Source organism: Pithys albifrons, chromosome Z (genome assembly GCF_047495875.1).
Source record: "Pithys albifrons albifrons isolate INPA30051 chromosome Z, PitAlb_v1, whole genome shotgun sequence".
Lineage (NCBI taxonomy): Eukaryota > Metazoa > Chordata > Aves > Passeriformes > Thamnophilidae > Pithys > Pithys albifrons.
The window spans coordinates 61,359,970-61,384,595 of NC_092497.1; the positions used below are offsets into that span (position 1 = coordinate 61,359,970).

Consider the following 24,626-nt stretch of genomic DNA (forward strand, 5'->3'; position numbering starts at 1 on the left):
TCATAGAGTTCTTCTGTCATTCAAGAAAAAAATATAAATGCAGCTCTCATGCTTCTCAGATTTTGCTTTTCAACTATTCTTTTCAATTGGTAGAGCTTTACTAGAGAGGAGGGCAGGATGGGCAGTATAATGTTGAGAAGAAAAGCAACTTGAAACAACACAAATGGAAAGTTTGTCTGCAGACTACCAAGCACGAATGAACAAGCAAGTCAGGGGGAATTTTTTCAGAGAAGTACTATGCATATAGGAAATACCTGAAAAAATCTCACCGTGACGATCACTCATTATCTCATAGGCCACAGTATTTAACTTAAATAATAGGAACATAATGTCATTCTACCACTGCTTTTGAAGTGGTATATATATGTGATGATACTTGCTCTCATTTTTGGTACACTAAACCTTCTTCTTTTTGCACATAAATATTTTCAAGAAAGGTTAAGTGAGTAGTTGTAACAACATTGCCTTGTGCTAGCAGCAACATTTAAAAGAAATAACAAATAAAGGAGTTACCAAAAAACATGCAGCTAATAGGTAAGGAAAACTGAAAATCTACTACAAGCCTAGAGCATCATATCAACATTACCCATGAAATCATCAAATCTACTTTGATGTTCTCTAGAAAATTCATAGATTCTAGTAGTTTAGTTGCATCCTCACTAGCTAAACTATAAGAAGCTCCTTCTGCATTCTAATCCAACTTTTCCACATTGAAAATAACATGTGAAAACAAGTGAGGAAAAATGTTTCCATGTAATCTAATATACAGTTTATTTTAACACAGTAACATGTAATGACCCAATGTAATACCCCAAGCCTTGGTACTCCAAAGACAGGCGACAACGTGATTTCTACCACTGTGTATTGTCAAAAATACCAGTAGATGAAAAACCCATTGAAATCTATTTGAGCTACATAGCTCAACACAAATAATTTCACTTAGGTGATCTACAGGAGGTCACATAATAAAGTTAAAAGCAGAGGTTCAGGTTAGGCAGCTTCATCTTCCTTTATACACCATTGCTATCACTGACATGGTACCCTGGCACATCACACCAAAGGAGTATTTAGATGGCACAGAGCAGTGTTTGGCAGTGCCTGTTAGGTTTTGCAAAGTGTTATTTTGCCAGACAGAACGTAGCACTCCTGAGTCTTGGGATGATACTCTGCAGAACACACACTTAATTATGGGCAGCTGCTCAGCACCAGTCACAACAAGCCTAACTACTTCAAAGTCATCATCAAATTATATTTAGAGTATAATTCACACCATGTTTTGCACGGTCCCAGAATTTCCAGGAAGCAGCTGTACCTTATGGTTGTTCCCTGTAGTCGATCAATTTTCTTGTTCAGTTCGGCAATGATACTGTGCAACTCCGTGATCCGTTCCTCATAACGCAGAGTAGTTCGCTCCTGCACATCCTCGTGCTCTCTCATCAGGTGGGATTGTTCACACTAAAGCAGAGAAGCAAGGGACAGAAAGGGTGTTATGGATACCTACACAGAGATAAGATACAAGGCAAAAGTGCACAACATTATGTTTTTTTCCTACTCATCAAACCAACAAAGCCTTAGCAAGCGAAAAGGACAGATACCAAATATTGACAGCTACACAAAGATATGTAATTACAAGATTTTAGGAACTGACAGGCTATGCTGTGTAGTTTTATTACTTTCTTTCTAAAGGACAGAAGTTGCCCCTCCTGCTAGAATAAAAAACACCATTTGCAACTCAAAATAGCCACAAATATATCATCTTTGCATCCAAGAGATTCATAATGCATCATGAATCTTCAAGGATCTTCCCAATGTGCTCTGAATTAGAACAATTCCTATAGCAAACCCCACACCATTATAAAGAAAAATAATCACACTTTGAGGTTATGAGTTCTTCTCTAATCTAAGTATTTGGTCTTAATTAAACTTTAAAGATAACAGCATATTTTGAAAATTTTAGTACTCTACAATACAATGTTTATGATTTGAACAATTAAAAGGCTACATGACTGCTTGTTTTTCATACATATCACAAAATCCTCCTTCTTCTTTCACACAGAACTTTAAATCTGACTTCTCTGGCTTACTCTTCAGGCCAGCAAATACACTATTTCAATTAGAGCAAAGAATTACAATCTACTGCCACTACAAACCAACAGTGCATTGATTGAAATTATACTTGGTAGTGGCTGGAAAGAGTAAGACTTCTAACTTTTTGCTTCTGACTCTCTTCAGTCAACCCTCCTTGCAACCACACAATGATATATATACTATGCTGTCAAAAAAAGAAAATTCACAAGCCAATTGACAGTATAAACCCCACTCTCCTTAACTGAGGACCTGTAACATAAAATTCTAATAGCATTTCCAAAAGCTACAATTTATAGTAATATTGGAGGTCCTCCAACATTGCTGCATCAAAATTTTCCTTCCAATCAAGGAAGCACTTCATAATACAGAGGTAAAACTCTAACCCTTTGTACCATAAATATGAATAACATATCCAAACTAGCAGGTGTGTCAGAATTTTCATAGTTTGCTCTGATATTTTTTGGCAGCTTACATTCACAGGTTGAGAACATCACCAACATAAAAGGCTGATTGAAAACTAAAATTTACACTGACCCTCAATAATATTTTTATTTTAAATTTTAAACATAACTTGTTCCATGATTTTTAAGTTTCATGAGTATGCACATAGAAAAGTAGTCCAGACATTAGAGCACCCTTCCACAGACTACAACAGAATAGTTTCTTACTCCATTTGTAGTCAAAAGCACTTCAGCCTATACTGAGAGAAACAGATCATACTATCACACTGAAAAGGAGAGAAAAGGGAGACATTTTAAAAGACTAAAATGTTCACCTTGTTTATAAGACTTCGTGTTGGCAACTGATATGGTTATAAATGTATATTACAACAACTCTCTTTTGTAGGAACATTCCACAACAATTTTTCACATTTCTGTATTTTTAACAGCGTATCTGTCTGAAGAACTACTATGGCCTTCAGAGTGCAGAGATAACACGGCAAAAATGTTTCACAAAAGCTTTAAAGCAGATTGAAGGGGCAATAAAGAGTTGCTTATTCAGCCTTTCTAAACCTAAATTTCCTCTGACACACACATATGCTCACAGATGCTACCTAAGCATTAACCAGAACAATCACTTATGTGCACTGGTGGTTTTTTTTTTTCCTTTTAAAGCAAAGAGATGATTTCAGATGGAGTGTATAATAATTATTTTCTGACAATAAATAAAAAACCTATCACAACAATTTTTGTCTCTCTAAGCTATGCACTGAAAAGCAGAATTTGCTTATCTTTACTGAAGATATATGGACTCCTGCTAATGGACCTCAGCTGCATTACCAGACTTGCTTTCTGTTTTCTCCAGTCATTTCTCAGTCATCATTTTTCAGGATAACCATCATTTAGTGACAGATGTACTTTGTGAACAACTCGCAGTCTGGCAATATAAGACAATAGCTTCCAATTTGGTTTTTTTAAAGGGCAGAAGCAACTGGAAAAGGTTAAAAGGAAATCTCAGTAAAAGACAGGCCATAACACTAACTAAGGACTGCTCTGCCTTGGAGGTGGTACAGAATTACATCTCCAGAGTTCTGGTCATCCGTGCCAGGCTTCAAATGAAAAAGGCAAAATCATCTGAACAATGGAAACCTAGCTCAGTATGAATCCCAAAATGTGGCCATGGAAAATTCTTTTGGTTATAGAGGATTGCTCCTTATTATGGAATACTCATCTCAAAGGTTAAAGGGGAAAAGAAATAAATGCACATTTGGATTCCACTGCTAAAGTTTTTCTCTGGGATACTGTAACTACTCATCCTCCTCAGCTTATTTGTTTTTTGAGTCTCAGAACAACGATCTGCCACCAGTTCCTGTTTCTTTTCAAGTTGTACAGTACAAATTAACAATGACTGAAAACACTGTTTTCTGACCTCTTGATGGTGGGGAAACAACCACTAGAACAAGAAGAGTATGGTAAGAGAAAATATTTTAATCCAATTGTCTCAACATGTGATTCTTTCACCTATTAATGTACATAAATGCCTAGCAAAGAAACACTAACGATGTATTAAATTATGTTCACCTTTATGTTAAATTTGTAGTGTTAAGTCAGAGGACAAAAAAAAGGAACCACCAGCAGCAGTGCTCATTAAGAGATGCACCAGTGCCTCGGGCGCTGCAGAGACAAACACTGGCTATGGTGTTGTTCAGAATACAAGTCATCACCTGAACAAGCCACAATGACAAACCTGTCTAACAGGATTACAGAAGCTAAAAATCTTTGCTCAACTAATACAGTATTTTAATTTGAGAGGAGTGGTAGATTTAAAAGTGACAATCCATTAATCTAAAGTGTAAACATAAGTCTATGGTGCTAAATCCTCAATCACAAAAACATGCACAGTCAGAATTAATTGTTTTGTGTTATATTCTGTGCATACTTGTTGTGGAAGGTAAATACAAGAACACAGAATTAATCCATGTCAGATAAGGTCACCACACAGCAGAACGAGTAATTTCAATGTTCATCTGAACACCACTAATTTCTATTTAAAGTTACTTGAATGAGAAACTGAAGCCTTCCTGTGAAGTTCACATGTTCTTACAAGTCTGCAGAGTGTTGCTTATATTCTGACATACCTACAGAGACTTGGTTTAATTCTTACACCAAAATCCTACTGTCCCTTCCTACATTCTGAATAAGCAAGAGGATGGTAAAGAATTATTACTGCAGTAATGGGACATGCTGTTTTGTGATACAGGATCCAGAATGGTATAGCACAGTGTTCATTACCCTGTGTCTAGAGCTATTATAAAAATGCAAAATTACAGTGACTAAGCACAAAGAATGAAAGGGTAGCACTTCCTTGTGAAAGAAGATGAAATTATAAGAAAGATGTAGTAAGAGAATTGTCTATTCTTGTATTTGCTGCAATATTTAGCATGTTACTAAATTCCACATTCTATCTCAAGGTCACAGGATGTAGGAAAAGCCAAGAATGTAGATGGATTAGAAAGAAGATTATATAAATCCATGGAAGACAGGACCACAGAGGACTATAAAATGTGACGTAGCCTCCTGCTCACAGATGTTGACAGAAAGGTGGGGGAGTATGAGGGAGGACAACTCTCCATGTGCATTTCTTATGCTCTCCCTTCAGACATCCACTATTTATCACTACCAAAGCCAAGACACAGTGTCAGACAGAGCTAGTAGAAAGCACTACAATTCTCACAACCACAGAAGGATTTTTGGAAGAAGACATTAGTTGTGGTTAGTCAGTGCTTTAGAGCAAATTTCATTCGAGAGATCACTTTGATGTCAAACTGTACACTGGAAAAACGCAGGAGACAAACTGATCTGCTTTGTTACTAAAATAATAGAAGCATTTAGGGAAATCCTATAGCAGGTCTCCACAGACTGCAGATTTGGAAGTGAGCATGCTACAACAACCAGTAATCAGTTACATCACTTTACAAAATTTTAAGTTGAGGCCATCCAACTGTCTTTCTTGACCATTTGTTATTGATTACTTGAGTTGTGGCTCCCCAAATCACCTCCACTCTGCAGATCACTAATCCTTTCTTCAAAATGCCTCACATGCCTCATGAAATGATGGGAAAGGTATTACCAAAAATGTGCTTTAAGAGCTATTTGTTCCAGAGAGGATTTACCACTCCAGCTGAAATGAAACATGTGCTGCCTTGGTAAGTATAATCCAGATGCAGAATAGAGATTTAATACTGACCCACTAACATCTGAGTATGGTTACACAGAACCTCAAACACCTCCTATTTAATTTATACTTTCTGAACCTCTGATTCACATTAGACAGAGGCTGTAGGGGGGAAAAGTTGTATGATACGGTATGAATTTAAATGAATCTCTGTGGAGTGGGAGGAAAAGTTCAAAAAATTATGTTAAGTCACGTATCTACTTGGAAGTGATGCAGATAGAAAGAGAAGAAAAGATGGAGTGGTTTCACCAGTGTCAGTCTCAGTACTTAAACAAGACCAACACATGGAATATACGAGTTGTGTTTGTTTAATGGCTTATATCATATTTCATTTAATATGTACTCTAAAAAATTCTACCCACTTCAGGGGCTTTTTAAAAAAACCAAACTGAAGAGAGATAAAACATCAAAACTTTATAGAAATTTCTCATTAAAAACTATTTTTTTTATCTGAAATCTAGCTAGCATGCTAGGTTCTACATATTTCAATTTTGTGAATAGTGGTGGTTGTCACTATGCTTGTGTTCACAAGCACATGGCTCAAGCTCATGTAACAACCCTCAGCACTAAAAATGGAGTGCCACATACACATGCATAACTGATACCCCATCAAAGAGAACACCAAACAATCTTGTGCTAATAGGGCACATGTTAATTGGGATTAAGGAGTGATCCTTAATCCTAGTCACCACCAATGTCAATTCAGTACTGAAGGAGGCACCCACACGGCACTCTTCACTGGCTGAGAGATAACACATGCCTTTTTAAACAAAGATAAAGAAAGGAAGGTAAAACAATAATGAAAGCCTACGGTTAACATATATAAATAATAACAAAGCCAGCGTAGTCATGCAGAATGAGGTGAATCATTTGAATACAGTGCATCCATCTGACAGTTTAATGATTGTTAAACACAGCCTCATATCAAGCCAGAAAGAGGATTCTACTTCAAGAATGCCACAGAAATTAAAAAAGGCTTTCAGGATTATAGCTGATAAACCATGTTAAGGCCCAGCTTGGCTCTGGCTCACATGTCAAGAAGAATAAAAACATGAAAGTGTTTTTTATTTCTGGATGTTTCACCGATGGTCTGCAGTAACAGTATCACTTACAAGCCCATAAACCTTAAAGGTAGCTGAGAAAAAACAACAGGTAATGCAGGCAAAGGCCAAAATAAAGGAGGACTCAAGTAAGAAGCAAAAAATCGAGACCGCTTAAACATTTTTACATTTGGCTTGTGTTTAAGTAACATAGATATGAGGCCTGTCCAAAATGCACTAAATACTGAAGACTTTAAATTTGCAATATTGCAGAATGGCTGAGGCTGACAGGGACCACTGGAGGTTATTCATCCAATCCCTTACCCAGCCCAAGACCAGCTCCAGGTGGACTGAGTACTTCCAAGGCTGGAAATTCTACAGCTTCTCTGAGGAACAAATAAGACACCGTACTTTACAGGACAAAATGCTTTGATTTTCTCCATGCAAGCATAAATGAATATGTATTTTGAATTAGTTTTGAAATGTAAAATATTTATAAAGGACATTTGACACAAAGACAGTATCTGAAAACAAAATTTTTGTTTATAGAAGAGAGAAGTATTAAGAACAATAGTTTAATTTTCCTTCTTTGCATTGGCTTCTCTACAAGACCTGTGAAAACATTAGAGATCAGACCTTATTCTTATTTAACCCCTTGGCTTTCCACTGGGCGTGTTTTCCACACAAACTGGCTTACTAGAAGCTAGACCGAGGTCACAAATCACTTTTCACATAACACCAAAGCACTGACAAATGGCAGTAACTTTTGATCAGCATTAATTTGTGCTGTGTTTGAATCTGACCTAGGAGTGGAAGGCTCTGCAACCATTTACCTAATCCACTGTGGGTATGCTGCAATTCATATATTCTAAAATATTTCAAAGCATTTATTGTTTATATTGACTTCAACTAATCTATTTTTAGGGTGTTTTTTTTTAGAAGAGTGTCATCAACACATAAAACTTATAACCCATGGCATCTATGTGCCTTATAGTCTTGAAATTCTTTTCACTTGTGACATTGAGTATCTTATCCTCTTCCCACAATGCATATTGCTCTCTGAGGAACAACAGCTACACAAAACCAAGGAGCATCTTCAGAATCTTGAATGACTGCTGCTCACCTGTGCTTTTGCCAATTTCTTTTCCAACAGGTCGCGCTCCTTTTCAGTTTGTTGTAGACGTTTATTAAGCTCCACTATATCTCCCTTTAATGAAGCCAGGGCTGCTAAATGAAGCTGGAAGACAAAAAGGAGATAAAATTAACCAATTCACAAGCCATGTAGCAGTAGTGTTTCAAAGAGACAGTATTACACAGCAACTACAGTGTTGCTGGATTTCTACAGTGGTTAATGGAACTTCAGTTGAATAAAGTCTAAAAGGAATCCACATGCAAACAAATATTTTCAACATGGAATTTTTCTCTCCAGACAGCACACACATTCCTTCACCCTACCCTTTACAGGGATAAATACAATAAGGAATAATTCAGCTAGAAATGTGTAAATTAGTTCTAACATTAGTTTATAGCTTGGGTCTTGTGCTATAAAACCTTATAGTAAATATTGATTGAGATTTGTATTACAGAGTAAGGTGTATCAAGTTTTGATGCCTTTATAGATACAGAGGTTATCAGTTTGGTGAAAGGAATAACTCCACGCACAGGATTTGGTTTTATTTTGCAACCAAAGCTTACTCCACTGCTCTGCAGTTCTCCTCAGTCCCACGCCAGTTTCTATGATTCTAATCTATGAACCCACACATGAAGAACCTGAACTGTTTTCCTTTCTGCAGTAGATCCTTTAGACGAAAGATAGGTACCACATTTAACTGATAGCATGTGGAAATATCCATCAGGCTAGGGTAACCAACAAGATTGAAATTAGGTTAGCTACACAACTTAGAATTCAAGAGTAGTTCTTACAAGAATCCTATACTTCTAACATGTTCTCACTCTATTCTTGTCCTTAAAAATCCCATTCACCATTACACCAAAGGCATGAGCTAGAATCAACACCCAGTATTGACAACTGCAACTGAAAAGTCCAGGAGGAAAAGTAGCCACTAATATTGAAATCTTTCTTTGTAGTAATAAAGAAACAGCTTCAAGTTATACTGGCTAAGAAAACAAAAGTGACCTTTCACACCAGACCAACCAACAGAGCAAACACTGCTCTGCTGCCAAGTCTCAGACCGAAACACAAACCCTCCTTCTAGTCCTCCAGCCGGTTTCAGTCCCTCACTCAAGTATTTTATTGGGTGGGTCACTTAAAAGGTATTTTTCATGTTTCATTTACAATGAATCAGCTAATGCGTTGTATTTTGATATCAATTTTACCTTTACAATACTGGAAGCCGGCAAAACCATAGCTATTTTCACATACTGACATGTGAAAGCAGCTGCATGACAGCAGAGAGACTGGATCATTTGGCAACAGCTTCTTCACATGCAGTATTCCCATTGTTGTAGGAAAAAACCCTCTGGCTTCAAGACAGAAAACATAACTTTGAAAAGGTATTTAGATATGAATTCTAGCATTTTAAATGCCACGTAACAAGTTATTCTTGAAGCTCTGGACATCCTCATTTGTGAGTTCAGTCTAAAGCATTTTTATTGTGTCAGTTACAAAAATCATCTTACATGCAGTTATTTGTTTCAGTAGAAATATACACATGCACAATTATATGTTGCAGAACATTTAATATTCTTAAGGCAGCTTCATTATTCAAGTAAAAAGCCAGGCCTGCTATGGGCATATGCTACATATCTTCCATTGAGTACGTACACTGAAATCTCACCCAGAAACACTCTGAATATCTTAAGAGTATTTTTGGCTTTCAGCAGAAGGCTCTCCTTCCTATCACAAAAAACTATGCATTGTTTTAGAGCAAAAAAGAACCAGGGCAATTGTACCAATCTGTTCACAACTGACTTACAATTTTCAGAAAAAGTAGTAACTACTGTTGCACATTATTCCCTTCACAGAAGAAGTGCTGCAATAAGCTCAGAAGTTTGCTCACCAGAACTTGAACCCTTCATCACAGCTTTCAAATAATACCTGAAAGGAATTGCTAAAATTCTCCAAACTGAATAAAACAATGCTACAAAGTCAAGGATGACTCCAATTCATACACTGTAATTAAACAATCACCAGCTGTGGTTTTAATTAAATACCAGACCAATAATGTCCATACACATGGCCCTGTAATATAAAAGGACACCAGTAATTTAAAAATCTCAATGAAAAACAATTTGTTCTCCAAACAGTGGAACTAACAAGGCAAACTTCCTATGGATTTGTCTTTGTCCGCTTCACACTGCAGTCAGCTGAGCTGTTCTTCACGTCCCCTGGCACATTGCAAGCTGGTAAGAAACAGCATGAATTGTGTGTCTACTTTTACAGCAACCTGCTGGCTGGCCTGGCCAAACAATGGTATCCAATATGTGAGCTACATCAACCCCCCTGTGCGATCCAGGATCTCTCTTCCCCAGGTAACTAAACAATGGCTTTATTAATTATAAGGAAAGTTTGTTGCATTTTTATTATCCAAAATTATGCATAATTGGATCATTTTAGTTTTGAAGTGATAATAAAGCAGTGAATTAAAAAAAAGGGCAGACTAGTCAACAGAAAGTTATACACAGAGGAGGGCTGCTTGGGATGCTCTGGTTTCATGTGTGCACCCAGCAGTAAGTCATACACAAGTGATGCCACTAGCTCTTGCACTGCAATACACAAGGTTAACACAGCCAGTGTAGCTGTGTGCTCTTGGCACAGTCAAGCTCTCCTCCATAATTCCTTAAAAAAGATGTTACAAACTATTGCTGCACCTTCTCTTAAGGTGTGAGTGTTCCCACAGACCATGTGTCCCCGTGTGTATATCACATGGCAGTGGGAACTGGAATAGGGATCTTTGGATGTTGCTGTAACACAAACAAGGAAACATCTGAGCAAAGAGCTACAGTCAATGCAAAAGTCATTCTGTGAGAGAAAAAAAAAGTTCACATTCAGTAGTCAAATTTAATAATCCAAACTATTAAATTTGGAAAAAAATTAAATTAAAAATCTCAACCAGTAAGCCAGTCAGAATTGTAACTCTGCAATATTGAATCACTATGGGACATGACAACAGAGAGAGAATAGAATAAAAACCACTATACTGGTTTTTTTCTCCCCTCAGTGATACACCAGGCAGAATTATTATGACTAACACTCATACCAGACATTTATAGTTCAAGGTGGGCTGCCTCTTAATGACACAAGATTATGAAACAGATAAAAAACTCAGTAGGGTCAAAATTAAGGCAAATTAACCGCAAAGATTTCTGTTTGTACAACGCATTAATCTGAACCTTCAAGCAGGAGACTGCACCAAGAACTACTTCATACAAGAAAACAGTCAATTGGAAAAGCCTGCAGTGTTTAGAAACTATACTGATCCAATACAGCCACTATTGAATTGCATCAGGAAAAAACCACTATTGTGATGTTGATTCACCCACACTGTCCAACAGGACAGGTATGGCCAGACATGTGAGAACAGTGGTTAAAAAGGGATCAGACAACCCAACCAACTTGCTTCTCTACCATCATCCAAGGAAATAAGAAATTAGATTCATAGTATAAATAAGGATTTAATTATCTATCATAACTTAGAAGATACAATTTCCATTAATTTCTTTGCAATAACAACAGCAGGTTGTTTACGGAAACATACACACACCACATTTTGTAACCAATACTATACTGACATGTTTTTATGTTTTATAATAGAAAACATTTATTATTACTAATATAAAATAATAAACTGTACATAGCATGTTGGTGTTAAAATGCAAACCACTGTACAGCTAAGTTTGAAAGATCCTATAACTATAGAAAAATAAGCACCAGATTAGGAAAAGTATCTTCCTGGCCTCTCTTTCAGCCTCCTTTATGACTGTAATCTCTTCCTCATTATACTTCCTTCTACAAGAATTTCACATAACAGTGTAGACGTGATTTCTGATGCACGTTTTGCACGCTTTGAACGCTGCTTTTGGTGTGGTGCTTTGTGAAATATTCTGTGCGGATACAATTACAAATAACACCTGTGGCCAGCCAGGTTTTTGAGAATTTTGTGGGAAAAGAATACAAAAGTGGATGGCATAGTAAAATTAACTGAATGCCAAGGAAGCAGATGACTACTCTACTGTTGTACATACTGCTGGAAGTGTTCTGAGGATAGGAATAAAACAAGAGAAAGATGCAAAGAGAAATTAAGGAGAGTGCTGAAAAAAACGACAAGGTTAAAGCAGTGCAAAGCAGTGCAATTACTCTTATATTCAGCATTTTCCCCTGCCATTGTGAACTGTGATCCTCACCACTAAATCTGACCCACATTTTTCATTCCCTCAGCCTGGAACGTGACTAATTAAGCCACATTGCTGAAACCAGTTGTATTCATTGCTATTTTCAATAGAGAAATCATTAAAAGGACATAGGCACATCCTTCTCTGTGAAACTAAATAATAATCTTTTTCCTCTTTTTCTCTGTCTTCCTTGACTACAGTACTACTGCACATTTTGGGAACAGATGTTCAGAAATGTAACCTCTGACACAACCAGTGAGCCACAAAATCTTCAAGATCAGGGTCAGGAGATACCAAACCATATACCAACACAAAGCATCCAAATACCAAAACACAAGAATTTTTTCTGTGTGTGTCCTCTATGACTGATCAGTAAAGCCCTCCCAAGGAAGAAGGCTCAGAGATGGGCCAGGGAGCTGGGCCTAGGGAGCTCAGGGAAGAATGCAGGCTGGGTCTGAGCAGAGCTGTTGTAAAGGTGACTTGATCTCAACACTGAGAGGACCTGAGGGTGGGTTTTACTTGAGATAAGCAGCTCTCAACAGCTGAGAGAATCAACTGGTGGTGTGTTTCTCCCCAAAGTCATTGAGAGTGTGAATGTCTCCCTGAGTCAGCCAGGCCAGTGTGGGCTGTGTGCATACAGGGCTCAGTCCAAAGTAAAGACTATAAAAACCTAATCAACTAACAAAAGAGTTTCAAAGAAAGCAATGGGATTGAGCCAGCACAAATTGACACATATCTTCCTGGCAAGGCCAGGGATGTCCAGTATCATGATGGTGATCCCACCAGAGAGACACTGGGAACCACGCTGGTATTGGGATTGAACTGTGCATTGCAATTGCTGCCTTCTGCTATGTGTAAATTATATTTGTATTATGTTTTCAGTGTGTTTTGTAGCATTCTGCTAAATCAGAAATCCCATGTAACAACAATTATCTTCCCTGCTGGTAAAAATTATACCTTCCACATGTGGACTATCTAAAAGAACCTGGTCAGAGAGTACTGGGCTCTGACATTGCGTCCTCTACTTTTCATTAGCATTTTGCATGGTTTTGTGCAAACAGTGCATAACATGGACAGTTCCTGTGTACTGCAACTACTTATTTTAATGACAGGCAGTGTACAGAAAAATATCTGATCAAATATTAAGAATGCTACCTCATCTCTGAAAATTTTCCCTATTTTTTTTTGTTATCAAATGACACTGGACACTATGCTGGATTTGAAAACCCGAGCTGCTTTGTAAGATGAGAGATGGCAGGTGCAGAGGACAACGTGGAAAATACAATGAGAATCACAGCCAAAAGTGTAGAAAACAGCAAATGTCTATACACTGTATTATCTGACACCCTTCTTTTTTCAAGGGAAAGATGGAAATATGGCTAAACCCTACATCTTCAGTCAAGGCAATAAAAAGGTTGGTAACGTAAGTTCATAATGAAAACCACATTTGACAACACAGAACAATAAAACCATCAGAATTCTCAGGGCTGTGACTGTGCTGTGCACTGCTAACATTCATAAATTGCAGTAGAGAACAGTATCAGGGCTGGCCTAAGAAAAGCTTAGACAAGGCTGGCACTTATCTGCTGAGGTCAATGAGAACCTTTTGTGCTAAGACATGGCAGATATACGGAAGACAAGTAAATAAAGTACAAGAGGAGAAGAATTACACAGAACAAAAAGTGTGAAAGAAATCACAGCATTGGTTCACACAACCAGGAATAAACAAAACAGAACAAAACACAGAAAAATCTAGACAAATCTTAAAAAACTTTTTAAGTGAGAAGTTAAAGAGACTTATGTTACAGACATTTGCTACAGATAAAACTGCAAGTCGTTGTCAAGTTTACGTTTTATCAGAAGCACAGATCAGCACTACTTGCAAACAATGCTTTCTTTGATTCCTATATAGATGTGTAACTACTCTCAATGATTTTCCTTCTCTGTCCTACACAACCTTCACGCCACCTTCTCCTAGCCACACTCTGTAGAAGGTGCATTTTTTATGGTCCAGATGATGAAATAAATGTAATCAAACTACATTTCTGTGAATTTACTGACAAGATGGAATGGAAAAACATAAAAGAACAATCCTATACCAGTAGTGACATGACAGCTTGATATTCTCCAGACATTTTGAATCGTATGAGCTCTAGAGCATAGCCCTGAAATACCACAGTCAATAGCCCTGTAAGTAATTACCTAAGGCAAAGTCAAAATGACTAAAAAAAGTGATACTACTGAATTGCTGGATCTGCCTATAAATACTACCTGAAACTTGATGCTTGAAACAACTGTTACGTGCTAGTAAAAAGCCTAAAAATTTTCAGAGTGACACACAAAATAGACATATTGTGACGATGCTGCTGAAGCAATTATTGTCATATTAGACATTAGACAGTTACTTCATATGCTTGTGAAATACTAAACAAATAATGCCAACACAAGCCAGGATGGAGCCATCCAAATTCTAGAAAAACAAAGACCAAATGTTTGTAAGACAAAGTTTTAATTTGAAAAATGTGAAGAAGATGTTTTCAATCTGTTTGCATTATTTATAAACCATTTCAACCAAGGTTAGCTGTGTTTTTTTAAACTGAAAATTAACATTTGCAGGCACTTGTGAATATTTTAACCTATTTCTTAAAACAAACCAAACCCCAAACTTAAACACAGCAAAAAATGTTGGGTAAAGAAAACACACTATAGATTGTTTAAAGTAATCACACAGAACAGGTAAACAAATGTTATTCCAATGAGCAGGATCAGTTTTAGAATACATTAAAAATGCAATTATAGAAGATTTTCCTTTGGAAAATTAATCTGGCAATTCACACTTGATGAATGGAACATGGTGCTAATTCTGCTTCTGAGGGTGTCTCAGGGTTAGACTAATGGCCCTACTTCTGTTACAACACAATGTTTACAATATCATGGAAATCAAAAGTTTAGGTGACATGAAAAGAAAAGGCAAATACTGACACCTGAAAGTAACTAAAAGTCACAAATATTTGAATCTGGATAATGCACAAAGCAATTACATGTTGCAAAGTTCACTCTTTTGGGATGCTTAAGAACCTTGACTGTGGCACTGCAGGACAGACCCAGACATCCACACCAACACTCATATTCTGCATGAATGGGTAGCCTTGCTTTCACCTTCCAGAGGAGGAACCTCTTGCTATTTCACTCCCAGGGAGGGAGCAAAGTAACAGCAATGTGGGTAGGAAAATGGAGTTGTGGGGACACCAAGCTTAGGACAAAATACTGTCTTCAGTTCAACTCCATCTCAATACGTTGCCTAAAATCACAGCCCTTCTTTAAGTAAAAATAAAAAATGAAATTAATACACAATTATGAGCTAGGAAGGGTTTGCTATGTCCATACGTAGAAGGATTTTATCCCACTTCAGTGAACTTAGCATTCCCAGCCTCCTTACAAATATTCTCAACATAATGTAAGTAAGGCAATTTAGCTTTTTATCACTGAACAGATGGGAAGAGGAAACTTCTTCCCAACATGACCAGAGAAAATTAACTTAGTAGAAAAAAAGTGAGGTTTAGCACAGGTTCTTTTCCTTTGAGTCTCAGGATGCCAAACCCTTTTTCTCTGTTCCTTTCCAGCTTCTGGGATGATGGGCACACCATTTCACCCTCAGGAAAGAAAGAAGTGGAAAACTAATCCCAAGAACGAACCTCACTCAATCCTCTGCAATTAGGATTAAGGTGACTCCAAGTCCAGTGCTGGTTACAATATTCCAGACACGGGGTAATAAGGTCATCCACATTGACTTGTTTTCCAAGAGCCTCACCATTTTTTCTATCACGTTAATTTGTTCCTTCAATTTCAATTTCTTCTGACTGACAACAATCCAGACCTTTCACAAAAGAGATTGCCATTCAAGAATCACTCAGAATTAAATACTACTTGCTATGCTAATTTGATCATAATTTACTAAAGCATCCCAGGTTTCTTCTGTTCTTTCTAATACTTCTCAAACAGAACATAATTTCTGATTTCCAAAGAAAAGACTATGGAATAGCAATAAAGCTGTACTTACAGTGACACTAGGATCTTTGTCTCCAGCATGACCCACATGATCTGCTGTCACTATAAATTTAGGGAAACAAAATCTGTATTGCCAGGTCAAATCAGTGATCCACATATCCAACACTTTGTTTATACCATAAGTCAATCAGACGCTTCAGCAACAGGGGAAAAAAAAAAAGAGAGAAAAAAGGCAACCCCCCCTCGCCCCAAATCTCTGAAATGTACTTATCCAGCTGTTTGAAGTTTACAGAAAGAAAACATCTCCCCAGCTTTCCCTAGTCAGCTCATGCCCTAAAGAGTTTCATATCAGAATGCCCACTATGTACCTTCCAAAGTACAGCTCTAAAATGATTTTTAAAAGCAGTTAATCAATGTCAGAACTCTCAGTTGTGGCAGCAAAATTCCATGGAAGAGCGTGCGCTTGCTTAACAAAATACATTCAGTTCAGTTCTTAATTACTTCACCTTTCCAAGGTTAGCTGCATCTCTGAGACCTCTGTATCCCTCTCCCTGCTTCTTTAACCTCAGCCCACCAGCCATCCCCCTCTTCAAAGGTCTTCTAATCACCACTCCTCCCAGAACCCCTGTATTCCTAATTGCACCCACCAGGTAAAGGTTTTCCAGGGTGAAAAGGTGGAGGAAAAAGTTAAGATCTCCAATGACCTCCCAGCTTACAATAAAGTAGTGGGGTTTAGAATGTTTTCAGAAAGATAACATACTATAAACAACACTCAAGTTTTACGCAGCTTAAGTATCACTAACCTTTACACTCCCGGCTGTAAATCTCAGAATTGTCTGTAATACATTCTCAGGTCACTGTCTCATTAATGAAGGTCAAGTGACTGTCTCCCAGGTCAGACTTGCCATGTTAGGCAGAAATCAGTTCTTTTGCCAACTAATCTTTACCAGCCAACCAGTTCAAAACTAGATGCACAACTTCTCCAAGAACGGTTAATTTCTTTAGACTGTATACAAAACCCTAGGCAGAAAAATTACCTATGCTGCTATAATTTCAGTTGCTGCAGGAAGCTTCCAAAGCTTCCCTCAAGCTCCATGCCACAAACCATTGTGTAAGTTGTCTTTGAGTATTTCTCTTGAAACACCCAGTACACATCCTGACACTTCCAATGACAAGTCCTGCATCTTTCATTGCCTCCTCTTGTTACCTGCTGAATACACCAAGGAAAAAGCTGATTAATTTTAATGAAAGCTCTGGATGGCAAACTGCTGAAGATTTTGCATTATTTCCTACTGAGGTTTCCCACTGCACTGGATGTTATTACTGAAATTGTAATTACAACATATTGGATAGAAAACAATTACTGTTGCAAGATACAGCCCTGATAAGGCTCTGTGATAAACAACCTTTATCAATGAGTATTCTTGGTGAAAGTATGTTAAATAAAGAAAAATTTCGAGCACAATTTTTACATTCTATCTTAACAAATTCCCTCCCTTCTAAAAACAGTCCACAGGCCTAGCCAAGTAAGTTCTTGCTCTCTGTGGCATAACTGTTTTGAAATAAATCTCCTATTGAATAATTTCACTTAAAACCTCTTCTTATGTCTGGAAAAACATTTTAAAGGACTTGCATTAGTGAAAACCACTGTTTGTTGTTTTTTTTTCTGTGACACAAAGCAGTGAGTTGGAGAACTGAGAAACTAAAAATGCCCTCCACTACCTTTTGTCCTCCAGCTGATATCAGTTATTTGAATGTTCCTGTCTGCTGCTAGCTATCAGAAAACCTTATGGAAGATTTCTGCATGATGTCTCAAACTCTTTTTTGATGGAAACTACCTTTAGAAGGAACACAACAGAGAGTTATACCATTCATGAACCAGAATTTTTGAAAGAAACTCAATTGCATGAAAGTATTTTTCTTTTCAAGTCATTAAGCAATGGAACCTCCAGTGCACAAATTGAAAAGGTGAAAATAAACATTGATAAATGTTTTACTATCAACTGCCCTAGCACAGACAAGTCTGCACAGCTGGCAGATCTCAATCTGCTTAATGAATAGGAACTTATGTGAATAATTTTTTCAGCATTTCAGTAACACATGGATATATTATTCTGTTCATGAGAAATATTTTCTCTCTTTGTACACTGGACTAATAACACAGTATCTCCTTCTGCAGCATCAGGCATTTTGCTCAAATGGCTTTGTACTTTTTCAGCAATTTATTTAGCAGCCTTCTCCAAATACAAAAGCAGCTGTAAAATTTGCAGAGAATCAAGGGTGTGTAGCATGACAAGCCCAGACTAGAGTATCTGAGACAACTGGTGACAGCAATTTGTAAAGATGGCATCAAAATTAATTCAAATGTACAAACAGACAGCAATTACAAACCTGAATATACTCAACATGTTCACGAATGCAATGTTTAGAATTTTTGCTCAGTTCACAACCCAGTTTGCACAAGTCATGGAAGAAAAAGGTGCTTGGAAAATCCTAGTACAAGATTAAATATGTTTCTTGAAATGTCTCCTCCCACAATGAACTCAGGGTTTGCGTGGGGTTTTTTGTTTTGTTTTGGTGGTTTTTTTGGTTTTTTTTTTTAATGCAGGGATTTGACAGACAAACTTTAGTTCTTTTTCAAGTGATGATGTCTCTACTTTCTTTTTAAACTGATGTAAAAAATATTCCCTTGTTCATAAGGAAGAGTGCATAACGATTTTTTAAAATGTCAAAAACTTCTGCAAATGAAAAGCCATTTTATAATTAGACTACCATGCATTTTTGTTAAGACTACTGATTTTCTAAGACCTTTTCCCTCCAATTTTTATGAAAGAGAATATAAGGGATGATTTATATATGTCTACTGAACAACAAATCTTCACTTGTATATACACATGCTCAGAAGCTAATAATTATCAAAGTTGAAAACCTGAGTCAAATAAAAAAATAGCAAGTGCTCTAACATTTTGAAATTAATTTGCATAGTATTTCCACCAATATGTGCCTGTCCACACCAACCCAAGGCAGGTTTGCTCCTTATCATGGACTCTGAACACCAAACAAGATCCCATATTTCACCCATGCAATCCCATTAAATAAACAGGAGTTGCATAGATATTTATGAGTCCAGAGTACGGTTCCATGGAAAGTGCACATCCCCTGAGATTGCTGTTCTCTCCTTGAGTGTAATTTTCTTTGCTTTAAATCATCAAATAATAACAGAAAAAACATTACTAATTCTCTAAGGAAGTCAGGACAGCACAAGAAGTTGCTTCCACAGCAACTTCTACATTTTTTATGTTTATATCACACAAATGCATGCTCACATATGCACTTATATAAAAGAAAATCAGGGGTCATGACAAGACAAAATTCATAATTTAGAGGCATTGTTCATGTCACACATTCCACTTAACAATGTCTGCATCCTTCTTATGACCACTTTCACTAAGATACTCATACACAAAATGACTTGCTGTGAACATGGTTCATAAAGAGCTTTCAAGCAGTAACTGGCACAGCTGTAAATCAGCATAAGGTTCAACAAACAAATCTTGTGCTTTCTGCTGCCAATACAGAAACATTAATCTTAAGAGAAATACAATACAGTACCTCCTTATCTGTTTAAAGTAGGGCAAATATTTTACTCATGTTAATTGTCCTGACAGAAAAGGATCAACACTGCATTAATTCATTTAACACATGGCTTACTTTTCACCCCTACACATTACATAGGCTAAAACATTTGCTGATTCCAAAGGTAAAGTTATTTTGAGTTCATACTGCATAAAACATGTACCTCACACATACAACTCTCTTGTTTGAATCTTTATATAGCACCTGGCATATTTCTCACAAAATCTTGTAGAATGAAAGTGGAGTTTACTTTTTTCATTTTCTATGGCCTTGCCATCAGTGTAACATGGTACTTCACAGTTCAGGAGAAGAGTTACATTGCTGCATTTTTTGTCCCATTTCATTTAATTTAATACTCAAAAATTATTGAAAGACCAAGAAATATTATCATTAATGTAATTTCAATAATGAAACAGCAATCACTCCAATACAAATGAAGAAACATCAGTGAAAAAAAAGGAAATAAATAAAATTATGTTTCCCCCATCTTAAACCAAGATTCCTGGCTCAACAGCATACAAAATAAGTGCTGTACCTGATCAGACCACAGGCTGATAGTACAGCATCCTGCCTCTGAGAGTAGCAAATCACAGATGAAGCAAAAGCATAAGAACTGGGTACACATTAGTAAAGCTTCCCTGGCATTGCTTTGCATGTTCTGCACCTCAGGGATAACTTTTGCTCCTTTTGATCTTCTTCATATCACTTGTGAATTTATAATGCTCTCTCAAGACATACATCTCTTTTTCTGCCTTATCATCTAAGGCTGACATGCCCTAATCTATTGAACAGGAGAAGCCCTTTCACTTCTGATCCTCCCTTTTGGATTTCTTTGGAGCACTCTGGTTTTGCCGTTCTGGGGCTTGACACATTACAGGCCTGTGGGACTGGGTTTGGCTGCACAGCTGGCCAAGCTGATTTTCTGCTGTCAGCAACCTAAATCTACGCCTATATTACTTCACTGACCTCCACTATATCAACATTTGGGACAATCTAGCCTGTATATAAGCAACCCTTATGTTCTCCAGTATATCTTCCAAGTATATTCCACAGCTCTCTGTGCTGGGAAGTTCAAAGTTGGCTGCCCTCCCTGTCACCCCCAACTCAGATAACTGTATCAAGCAGAGGAGAAAATGCATGTCTTTAGGAGAAAGTAGTGGGAAGGGCATTAGCAGTTTCCTCTTTATGAAGTAGGTAGGCTCCGACTTTTGCTAAAGGATTTCTGGGAATTTACTGAGTATTCTCAGCCACAGGAGCAAGGTTTAGTTGAAAATGCAGACATACCTGCTGAAAGGTTTTGTGTATGAATGCTGGTGGGAAGTAGGAATGGCAGAGACATCTGTGCATACGACAGGTGTAGTAACAAGTCAAAGAAGGCAACTTTCAAGTGACGACATCATAGCAAGTGCCACAGATGACAACCACCCAAATTATTGAGTTGCTCACAATAGTGAACCAAGCTTCTATTTTCATTCATATTTTGACAAACACCATCAGACACAGAGTTCTGGTGAATCACTGCCACATACATACCAGCATCCATCCTGAGCAGCATTGCATTTACACAGCTGCCCTGTTTTAATATCCAAGCTACACCTACACTATACCGTGTTGACTTAATTGTAAGCCTTGACGTTCACAGAGAGAGGTCAAGGGCATGCAGGTGGCTGCATTCCCTCTTCCAATCTGCAATTCCAGTCTGAACTCTCCCTTTCTTGGCCCTCCTGACTGTTACAATTTCTCCTCTTTCAGGGGTCCAGACCTAGGACACTTTTATTTGTTCATTTTTTTCTGTCTTTTCTGTTTCCTCTCCTCACTAAAGCTGCTGAACACAGAAACTCCCTGTGCAGCCTAGAGCCTGCAGTGCAGCAGCTGTTTGCATTCAGCCCTGTGGTCCCTCAGAGAATGGAATTAGCCCCTCATTAACCCTCTCCCTCCTGCTGTTATGCACCGATGCAGCTATTTAACTAAGTGCAGGGAGCAATTAATACCGTCTCTGTTTGCAGTCACCATTTTTGCCTCTTTCAGCTGCAATGCTGAGTATGCACCAGCACACTCAGCTGTCACAGATACCTAAGCCCCAGAGAACAAAAAAGCTCAAAGACTCTTTGCAGAAACTGAAGTCGATAAACAGACATTTTAAAAAAGACTTTGTGACAAGGATCAGATTTACAACAGCAACGGTCAAGTTTAAAACGTTATTGCGGGAGGAGTGCGAAAGGGTGGAGGGGAGTGCAGTAAATTTACAAAGCAACCTAGGCTTTTTGTTTGTTGGTTGGCTGGGTTTTTTACATAGTGCAATGCTTTATGATTTTACTTAGCTGAAATGCACCTAACTGCTAAATATGCCAAAATATTTGGGTATATTGAAAAAATAAACTTCTAAATACTTGTTGAAATACAACAGCTTTTTAAAATAATAGTCAGAGAAAGCTAACATTAATTAAGCTGTTTCCACAAGGTTGTTTTTATCCTGCAATAGGAAGGTGCTTGTTCCTCCTCCCAGCTGCACTCCCCAGCTGTCCCAGTCCATTTTCAAGTAAAAAAGTGCTTTGTTCCAAGAACCTACACAAGACGGTACTGATGGGTACCTTTCACACACAGCTATGCCTCAGGCATCTTATTCAAGTCTCGGAAGCTGAATTTGTCATTAGATGGACCCAGACTGCATTTTACACAAAACTACTATTAGAAGTAGCCAAACTTTAAGCAAGTTGGACAGCACTCAGAAAGAAGTACAGGCTGCTCCCGGGGCAGAAGCAGTAAGCCCTCAAACTGAAGCCTCATCAGCCAAACGCACACATCCCTCTTCCTGCTCTCCCCTGACTCCTGGGAACAGTCACAGAATAGTGTTCTGTGCTTGGTACAAAAATTGCTGTCCTAGCTACAGACTTTCTGCATCACTATTTTGTTTACTCTTCCTCCAATCTCAGCAGAGGCCCTACTATTCCACGTTGGAGGAAATCTCACTGCAGAACCTGGGGCTCACAGAGCAAACCCTTGGCAGCACATGACTGAATCTGTAACATATGCTTAAGTGTTTATTCAAATTCTCTAAGTGAACCTAAGACTGTGTTTGGGACTCTTCTAGCCATGCAGATGTTGAAATTTCTGACGGGGTTAAGGCTGAGGAATGAAGTAAAAGCAAACGAACAGTTTTCTCCTGATGGAAGATCCTTGTGATCTCAAGTTATTTAGACACAATTCATTTTCAGTCTCTGTACTCTGCAAAGTACTCTTGTAGTCTCAACTGGAAGGGTAAAAGAGTTACTAATGCCACTGTGAATTTGCTGTTTCTTGAGTGACACAATAGGTTATCTTCCTGCCAATTTGGCTGTGCTAACATCACTGTAAAGCAATCTAATCAGCAGGAATCCAAACGTCCACTATAACAAAGAGGAAAAAATAAAATTGGATTTGAGCCAGAAAATGAGGAAAAGTAATTTATTTTCTTGTCTTGCTCTAAGATTCCAGAATCAGACAATGTATATGAAAGTCAGTGCCAATCTGAAAAAACCTGCATGCTGATATACGCTATATATTCTAGAGCAAAAAGTGTGTCTCAGGACGCAATTTGAAAATATTATGACTAAGGCCTGGACTAAGAAAGTTTATAAAAAACCTATTCCACAAAACTTCCACAGTGGAGATAAAACAAGTTTCCGTCCTACTGTTCCCCTCCTACTTCAATGAAATCATAATCACAAACATATAATTGCATGTACAGTGTGGCTTACCTGCCTTCCGCATGTAAATTTTAGTGAAATTTTTCATGTTTCTAACATACCATGTGTCTACATCCAGTCAAATTTCAGTGTAGGTATTTCTTGAAAGAAGGGAGGTGAGAGGCAGGAAGGGAAGACATGTTTCCTGAATCTGTGTACACCAGCCATATGAGATTCTCACATTTATCTTCTCAAATAACTCCAGAAGAGTATTTCTGTAAATGTAATTTGTAGTGCTCTTTAATCCTGTTACCAAGATTTCCCATTTGCCCAGGCTCAATAGCAGAGAACCAGAGAAATTTATAATCTGCTTCTCTGAGCTCTGATCACGCACAGTTCGTGCACACTCAAAAACCTTCATTGAGGTTTCATTTATACATGTATAATGAGACTGAAACAGTCCCCCCTGCACGAGCAGAACATGACACAATCTCCTCAAGGTACTGCAGTTCAGATTTGTACTAACCTGATTGAGGCTTTTTGCTGAGGTCAGTTTCACTGCCCAGCAAAAGTATGAGATTCAACAGTAAGTCCACAAGAGTGTGACCTGTGGGATACCACAGGAACCCTTATCTTTCTATCCCGTCCCCCTTTTCCACATTCCGATGAGAATAAATGCCAGTTTGGGCTGCTGTTAGAAAACAGAGTAGGAATGCTTATATATTGTGACTAGATACGGGCGTAGTCCAAAGTCTCCGGCAGTGAGAGAAGGGTCTTATCACCTATTTTACAGCCCTCTTGCAAGTAGTACTTCTACCTGAAGCTCAGAGCTACCTGTACAATTCAGATCCACCCATCAGCCATATTATGAAATCATCAATTCTGCCTTCCCTTCCTTTTGATATAAGGATGCAGTAACAGCAGCCAATAGCTTCTTCCTTATCAGGCTGTGTACCCAGGGGCACGAGCTTTCCCCGTAGCCACCCTCAAATGTTGAGATGGCAGACTGAGTGGACTTGGTCTGTACAAAGTGCTGTGAATTAGCCAACTCTGAATTAATATGCTTGAGTTTCCTGAGACTTGAGTTAGCTGCTTTTCTTAAGTAGGGACATTTAGGGCTTTTCTTGTCTAATTAATAACAAATGTTTCATTACATTACAAA

At 37.9% G+C, this 24,626-nt stretch overlaps 1 protein-coding gene across 5 annotated transcripts in view; it reads right to left on the reverse strand.

Annotated features, from left to right (window-relative positions):
- Positions 1 to 24,626, reverse strand: part of MCC (MCC regulator of WNT signaling pathway) — a 195,023-nt gene that overhangs the window by 64,143 nt on the left and 106,254 nt on the right. For 4 of the 5 annotated variants that reach the window (XM_071580618.1, XM_071580617.1, XM_071580620.1 and 1 more), the window contains 2 exons: positions 7,927 to 8,040; positions 1,313 to 1,455 (listed from right to left, as the gene is read on the reverse strand). In XM_071580618.1, coding sequence (XP_071436719.1) covers positions 1,313 to 1,455; positions 7,927 to 8,040 — 257 coding nt within the window. Of the gene's footprint in view, positions 1 to 1,312; positions 1,456 to 7,926; positions 8,041 to 16,215; positions 16,503 to 24,626 lie in introns of those variants that run through there. The other variant, XM_071580619.1, reaches the window with a different exon arrangement.